The following is an 8,388-nucleotide window of genomic DNA, read 5'->3' as shown; positions in this document are numbered from 1 at the left end:
CAGTGAACATGTTCAACAACCCCCACACACAGCAGGGTGGGAGTCCTTTAGAACCTGGAGTCTGGAGATATATTGTGCTGTTGCAATTATTGCCCGTATAAATACCAGCTTTCTACTATCGGTGAAACCAACAATAGCACAGGCCCAGTGACCCACAACCTCTTTCCATGTCTGAGGGATTTTCACGCACCCCTTCATACAATATCTGGCTTGATTTGTCCCACCATGACTGACATCCTCACAACTGACACGCTTCCATGCTTCATCCTACACCATCCACCACCATGACTGACATCCTCACAACTGTCACACTTCCATGCTTCATCCTACACCATCCACCACCATGACTGACATCCTCACAACTGTCACACTTCCATGCTTCATCCTACACCATCCACCACCATTACTGACATCCTCACAACTGTCACACTTCCATGCTTCATCCTACACCATCCACCACCATGACTGACATCCTCACAACTGACACGCTTCCATGCTTCATCCTACACCATCCACCACCATGACTGACATCCTCACAACTGTCACAGAAATCGCAAACACACACAGACATGCCTGCATACATACACACAGACAAACGTCTCCACTCACTGAGGTGTAGGCGGTCTTTCCCAGGCTGTGGTTGTGATTGAGGTTCTGGTTCTCCTGCTCTCTGCTCTGCAGCCCCGCCAGGTGTCTCTCCAGAGCTGCCCAGTCCATGGTGGGCAGGGACTCTTCCTCCACAATCTCCTCCTCTCTGTATCCCCCCATCCGTCCTCCTATTCCTCCTCCACCAACACCCCCTCCTCCAACGCCGCCTCTGACCCGGCTGGGGCGCCTGTGGCTGGGCTTGGTGGCCCCCGTGCCCCTGGGTACTGGCCTGGTAGGGGAGTGGGGCAGGATCAGGTTGCCATTCTGTTTCAGTTCCTCAGGCACGGCAGCAGCGAAGGTGGCTGTGTGTCCACTGTGAGCAGGAAGAGGTGGAGGCTTCACATCCTGGAACTCCTCGGCCAGGCTGCGGCTGTTCACGGGCTTCCTGAAGCCTCCGCCTGGCGCACCTACCACAACCCCACCCTCCTCCTGGCCAGGGGCCTGCTGGGAGCTGTAGTCCTCCCCGTACTCGCTCTTCCACTCCTCAATCACCTTCTTCTTGTACTCCTGGTAGTCCTCATCCTCCTCATAATCCTCATCCTCCAGGGTTGCCAGATCCAGGGAGGGAGAGGTTTTGTAGTCCCCTTCTAAGGTTGCCAGTTCCAGGGATGGGGAGGACTTGTAGTCCTCCAGGCATGCCAGGTCTAAGGAGGGAGAACAGGGTGTCACCTTGTTGGAGTTGGACTCGGAGCTGGAGCGACTGGAGGCGTCGCTCCCCAAGTCCATGCCATCCTCCCGGTAGTCCTGCAGTGGAGAGAGAAACAGGGATGGAGAGAAAGGTGGGAGAGAGGAGGAATGGAGAAAAATAGATATAAATAGAGGTAAGAAACAATGAGGTTGAAAGAGAAATTATGATATTGAGATAAAGATAGAGGTTGAAAGAGAGAGAGAGAGAAGAGGGACACAAACAGAGAATTTAGGAAGTGTGCATACAGAGATTACTGTTGTGGTTTGAGACCAACAACCACAGAACACTTCCTGCCCCGGTAGAACTTCCTTCCTCTAAATTAATTTCCTTGGCACTGTTTCAGTCCCTGTCTGACGCACTTTCTCCTCTCTCTCTGAGACAACCACTCCTTTCCTCCCTGAGACAATCTCTCTTCCCAGACACACTCTCTCCTCTCTGAGACAACCTCTCCTCCCAGACACACTCTCTCCACCTCTCTGAGACAACCTCTCCTCCCAGACACTATCTCCTCTCCTCCCTGAGACAATCTCTCTTCCCAGACACGCTCTCTCCTCTCTGAGACAACCTCTCCTCCCAGACACACTATCTCCTCTCCTCCCTGAGACAATCTCTCTTCCCAGACACACTCTCTCCTCTCTGAGACAACCTCTCCTCCCAGACACACTCTCTCCTCTCCTCCCTGAGACAACCTCTCCTCTCCTCCCTGAGACAACCTCTCCTCTCCTCCCTGAGACAACCTCTCCTCTCCTCCATGAGACAACCTCTCCTATCCTCCTTGAGACTTCCTCTCCTCTCCTCCCTGAGACAACCTCTCCTCTCATCCCAGGCACACTCTCTCCTCTCTGAGACAACCTCTCCTCCTCTCCTCTCCTCCCAAACACACTCTCTCTTCTCTTCTCCTCCCTGAGACAACCTCTCCTCTCCTCCCAGACACACTCTCTCTTCTCTTCTCCTCCCTGAGACAACCTCTCCTCTCCTCCCAGACACACTCTCTCTTCTCTTCTCCTCCCTGAGAAAATCTTGCCTCTCCTCCCTGAGACAACCTCTCCTCTACTCCCTGAGACAAGCTCTCCTCTACTCCCAGACACACTCTCTCTTCTCTTCTCCTCCCTGAGACAAACTCTCCTCTCCTCCCAGACACACTCTATCCTCTCCTACCTGAGACAACCTCTCCTCTCCTCTCTGAGACAACCTCTCCTCTCCTCCCAGATACACTCTCTCCTCTCCTCCCTGAGACAACCTCTCCTCTCCTCCCTGAGACAACCTCTCCTCTCCTCCCAGATACACTCTCTCCTCTCCTCCCTGAGACAACCTCTCCTCTCCTCCCTGAGACAACCTCTCCTCCCAGATACACTCTCTCCTCTCCTCCCTGAGACAACCTCTCCTCCATGACACAATCTCTCCTCTCTGAGACAACCTCTCCTCTCCTCCCTGAGACAACCTCTCCTCTCCTCCCTGAGACAACCTCTCCTCTCCTCCCTGAGACAACCTCTCCTCCATGACACAATCTCTCCTCTCTGAGACAACCTCTCCTCTCCTCCCTGAGACAACCTCTCCTCCATGACACAATCTCTCCTCTCTGAGACAACCTCTCCTCTCCTCCCTGAGACAACCTCTCCTCTCCTCCCTGAGACAACCTCTCCTCTCCTCCCTGAGACAACCTCTCCTCCATGACACAATCTCTCCTCTCTGAGACAACCTCTCCTCTCCTCCCTGAGACAACCTCTCCTCCATGACACAATCTCTCCTCTCTGAGACAAGCTCTCCTCTCCTCCCTGAGACAACCTCTCCTCCATGACACAATCTCTCCTCTCTGAGACAACCTCTCCTCTCCTCCCTGAGACAACCTCTCCTCCCGGACACAATCTCTCCTCCTTGAGACAACCTCTCCTCTCCTCCCTGAGACAACCTCTCCTCCCGGACACAATCTCTCCTCCATGACACAATCTCTCCTCTCTGAGACAACCTCTCCTCTCCTCCCTGAGACAACCTCTCCTCCCGGACACAATCTCTCCTCCCTGAGACACTCTCTCCTCTCCTCCCTGAGACAACCTCTCCTCCATGACACAATCTCTCCTCTCTGAGACAACCTCTCCTCTCCTCCCCTGAGACAACCTCTCCTCCATGACACAATCTCTCCTCCCAGACACACTCTCTCCCTCTCCTATCTGAGACAACCTCTCCTCTCCTCCCTGAGACAACCTCTCTCCTCTCCCTGAGACAACCTCTCCTCTCCTCCCTGAGACAACCTCTCCTCTCCTCCCTGAGACAACCTCTCCTCTCCTCCCTGAGACAACCTCTCCTCTCCTCCCTGAGACAACCTCTCCTCTCCTACCTGAGACAACCTCTCCTCTCTCCCTGAGACAACCTCTCCTCTCCTCCCTGAGACAACCTCTCCTCCATGACACAATCTCTCCTCCCAGACACACTCTATCCTCTCCTACCTGAGACAACCTCTCCTCTCCTCCCTGAGACAACCTCTCCCTCTCATCCCAGACCCACTCTCTCCTCCCAGACAAACTCTCTCCTCCCAGACCCACTCTCTCCTCTTCTCCCAGACCCACTCTCTCCTCTCCTCTCAGACTGACTCTCTCTCTCCTGTTTGTTCATATCTGAGGTTTGCATTGTAACAGCTGAGCCAGAGAGAGAGAGCAGTGATTTCTCCTATCATCACACGTATCACATAGTTTCCTATTTCCGATTGTTAATCAGAGGCAGATGCTGTCACAATGTATTTCCTTATCTGTGTCTTTGGCAAAAGTCTTCCCAACAATAATGGTCAATGTGAGGAATACCAATCTTTCTCCAATCGTCCTGAGGTGAATGCCACTGCCATGGCTTTATATATAAACATGCACTGCAGTGGGTGTGAGTGACTTAAACGGATGAGTCCAGGGTGGCTGTCTAACCTTGACTGTCTGCAGTGTGAGGCCACAGTGTGTTGCTCGTGTTGCCCAGTGCCAGAGCAATCACTGTCTGATTGATTACCAACTTAATGAAAATGCCCACTTTGTTTATGGGCCTCCACAAATCTCAGCGTGACCTGAACCTCTTTGGGTGTTTTCGCCTCTTATTTTCAGCGGCCGCATTATCATAGCGCCTGGCATCACTTTTAAAAGTTAATGAAAAACAAGCAGCAGCGATTTATTCAAAGTCACAACTGGAAAAAATGAATTGTTATGCATCCAACACACCGAGACTGATTGGTTGATTTGATTTGGTCTTGTTCATTTTGAAATACACCAAAGAATGGAGTTCACAACGTGTTGATGAAATGATTGCAATACATTTGAATACAAAAATGGCAAACCCTGACATTAAAACAATCAGTACAAAACCACCACGGAGACAAGCACCTCAACAGTAACGCTTTTTCCCCCACCAACCACATTGATAAGACTCATCTTAAAGGGATTACTTAGCATGCTAGTAGATACCCATAGACTTCAAGAATTGGCGCTAACGCTAGTTAGCATTGGCTGGGAAACGACCTCTTAACCTCCTTCATACTGGACACAGAGACATAAACGTGGTATCCACTAGTTAATATTTAAGGTCTGCTTATAACTATGTAATAACGGTTAATATGCAGTTTATAAGCAGACCTGCAGATGAAACGATACCAGCACCTAATCTATACACAGCACACCTAACTTTATGTCTGTCTTCACTGATGTTAGTCGCCAGTTGAATGAATCTACCCAGTGATTCAAAACTGTGACTCAACTCCTTAAAGGGTTCAATTTATTGATGCAGTGCAACTATACAGAACACAACTTCAATTCAGACCTAATGAACCTTTTTCTTATGGAACATGGACCATTGTTCAGGCTGGCAACAGTCGAGCTGTTGGCAATAGTGGCTCACTGTAACTCACACTCTCGCAAAATGACAATGTTTCGTTACATTGATTTTATATTGTGAATGTGGACTATTTTAACAAGGACAACATCTGAAAAGGGGGTTGACACACCGATTGATAGCTTGCACCTCGTGTCAATGTCGTAGTAGGCTAGTTGACATCTAGGCGGGGGGACATATGCGCGCATCCTGCACCTCGCCCCATATCCCCGAGTCCAGTCACGTTTATGATTAAGATTCGAGATCAGAATGTTGTGTAGGCTACATGTGACACATCGCCTACACGAGGTCACGAATCCATGCGCAGGCGTTTAAAGAGTGGTGCGCGTTCGTTACAATGTGCCTACAATGATCCATCCGGTTGCTTTTATTCGAAAGTCTGCCTGCCATTCCCAAGATGATTCAAAAACGATTATATTAGCCTACTCTGTACATTATAACTAAGAAGCTAGATAAGGGATCATGGCGTGTTTCCTTTAGCTCCAGCCATTAAAGTGGCTACCACTTTAGCCTGCAGTGGGGAAGCCGTGGGAATCCGTTTTAAATCTCAACCTGCGAGTCGTTAAAAGGGCAACGGCTCAATTTGTGGGAATGAGTGTAGCCTCTGTATAATTCTAAAAAGAATAGAACAGCTCTAGCCCTATCAAACACGTCGGAATTAAAGTGACGCTTCCAGCTCCTGTATTATCATATTAATACACTGTTTGGCGTCGGTTCATTTGAGTCCGTGTAAAATGTGTAGCCTTATTATTTAAAGTGATTCAGAAGGAGAAAAATCCCGTCAAGACATCCGGGCGGGGGAGCGGTGGGCCCCGCTTTGGTACATCCTCTCTCCGATTAACCTCGTAGCCCACACTGGGTGGATTTGGCCGTACAATACATGCAAATTCACAGCTGCGCGGAACCCCACCCCGAAAGCAAGGCGGGTGTTTTGGGTTTAATTCGTGTCTTGGAGGGGACACTGGCCACAATAATAAACCCCTGTCGTTTTAATGTACTTTGAATAAGCTACAAAACCAGTTTGCACTTGCTTATTAGGCTAAATGGTCATTGCATTTAACGCCCATGCCTCATGGTGTCATTTAGCTACCCAAACCTCTGCTCTGTGCAATAGCCACCCGCTGTGGTAAAGTGTGTTCAGTCGATGCCACTTAATACAAACCTTTAATGCAGGTAAATACTGTATCAACTTCATAAACAGATAGGGGCAAATAGCCATCTGCAGAGTCATTCATCCTCAAATGATGTAATGTTCCCAAAAAGTAACCGGAAAACCTCATATCCCCCGGCAACAGCGGTGACAGTACCATCCAATTTCACAACGCAGATGACAACCAAAATAACGAGTCCACACTGACGACAGGGTTCCTATCAATAGACCACACTGCACTACATATCAATAAACACTGTTTACCCCTCCATGGTTAGGCTGATATAGGCTATTGAATAAGACAACCGATATCCTATAATAAACCAGCTCAAGTACCGACTGTACTAATGATAGTCTACTAACCTGCAAACGCCCTATATTAAAATGTCTGAATGACAGAAAACAGCCTATTCTAAATAAATCTAGTATGACCGATGACCTATAGAAGACATAAATTAAGGTAACGCAAATAGCCCAGCCTATGGGTTGAATAGTCATCACAACAAACACAGCACCAATACTTACTGTCATTTTCTCTGTAAGATCTCTTGTCTCAAGACATTTAAAGTCAATACCAGTCAACAATTGGGTCTTTATTTGTCAGTACACTCGGGAGATGGTGAGGATATTATCCGCTACCCGGAGATATTAGAGAAAACCGGTGGATTGTTGAGAGCGTATGCCAGTCCAGTCATTGCTCTGTGTGTATCCGCCGCGGAGCCCAACCCTTGAGCCCTCCCGAGAATGAGTTTAAAAAAGACACGTTAAAATAGATGAGTTAAAAAAGAATTGCGCGCTCCCAGATCGCCTCTTCTCTATTCTTTCCCGTACAGACGTCAAACGTCGCTTCTACTGTTCAGCGCATGCACACACAAACTCACAGAGTGATTGGCGAAGAATGTGAATGTGTCTCTCCGCGCGTTTTTGTCGTCCGCACAAGTCAGCCTCGCACGTATCTCTGCTTTCCAGTGCATTCAACGTAACGCTCACACACTATCCCTGCCACAGCGGCATCTCAACTTCTCCAGCGCTCTATCCCAGCAGGCTGCTCTGAGGACAAACTGACGACAGAACAGTAGCCCTGCCTTCTGCACTCACTGACCTTTGCGAATGGTATATTGAGGGAAAGAGCCAGAGAGAGAAATATAGGCAGAGAGAGAGAGAGAGAGAGAGAGAGAGAGAGAGAGAGAGAGAGAGAGAGAGAGAGAGAGAGAGAGAGAGAGAGAGATGAGAAAGAAAGAGCCCAACACTATATCTAGTTGAATAATTCAAGATGCCCTGGTGCTCTGAATAGGTTTTGGAACAGTTTCTGTCACACTGTGAATACATAAACTATAAGCAGCCTTGGACATCTCAAGGATACTGCTGTCATGTCCTTTGTAACTGAAGTGCTGTGTTGAGGAACATAAAGATAGATCAAGTCATCTGGACAGACCTGTGTTTTGGCCCAGAGGGTTGTGGTCTGTTTTGTTACCAAGCTCTGTTTAGTCTCAGTCTTTTGCCAGACTGCCATGCAGTAGGGTGGCACTGGGCAGCCACTGTCCACAGAATTCATTGGCTGTGTCTTAAATCACACCTATTCCATATAGTGCCCTACTTTTGGCTAGAGTCCTCTGACATCTCCATCTCACTTTTGGCCAAGGCCTATTCTCCATATGGTGCACTACCTCTATCCAAAAGTAATAAAGAACAGCCACTGGGCAAAAACTGGTTGAATCAATATTATTTCCAAGTCCATTTAATCCCCAAAAAATCAATGTGAGGACGTTGAATCAACGTGGGAAACGAATAGGTTTTGCAAAAAAAAAATCATCAGCGTACGGACATTTAGTCTTTTTCCCACCCGTCTTTTACCCTTAATCCAAATGACATGGTGGAATGTTTTGTTGATTTCACGTTGAGTTCACAAGTCGTAGTTGAACTGATGTCTGTGCTCAGTGGGTAAAATGTCACCTGAGATTTACCACTGTTGAGTGCACATATGGACAGCTGCACTCACAGGGTTGAGACAGGATTAACACAAACATGTTATTCCTCTGAC

The 8,388-nt window shown here is 48.5% G+C and overlaps 1 protein-coding gene across 1 annotated transcript; it reads right to left on the bottom strand.

Annotated features, from left to right (window-relative positions):
* Nucleotides 1–533: 533 nt before the first annotated feature.
* Nucleotides 534–6,903, bottom strand: LOC124018210 (schwannomin-interacting protein 1-like). The gene is made up of 3 exons (XM_046333472.1): nt 6,873–6,903; nt 610–1,392; nt 534–539 (listed from the first exon to the last, which is right to left on the bottom strand). Exons 1-3 carry the CDS (start codon nt 6,876–6,878, stop codon nt 534–536), a joined length of 795 nt encoding a protein of 264 aa, XP_046189428.1. The 5' UTR covers nt 6,879–6,903.
* Between the last annotated feature and the right edge of the window lie 1,485 nt (nt 6,904–8,388).

The sequence above is a fragment of the Oncorhynchus gorbuscha genome, unplaced genomic scaffold (genome assembly GCF_021184085.1).
Source record: "Oncorhynchus gorbuscha isolate QuinsamMale2020 ecotype Even-year unplaced genomic scaffold, OgorEven_v1.0 Un_scaffold_4302, whole genome shotgun sequence".
Taxonomy (NCBI): domain Eukaryota; kingdom Metazoa; phylum Chordata; class Actinopteri; order Salmoniformes; family Salmonidae; genus Oncorhynchus; species Oncorhynchus gorbuscha.
This window is presented reverse-complemented; position numbering and strand designations above follow the sequence as displayed.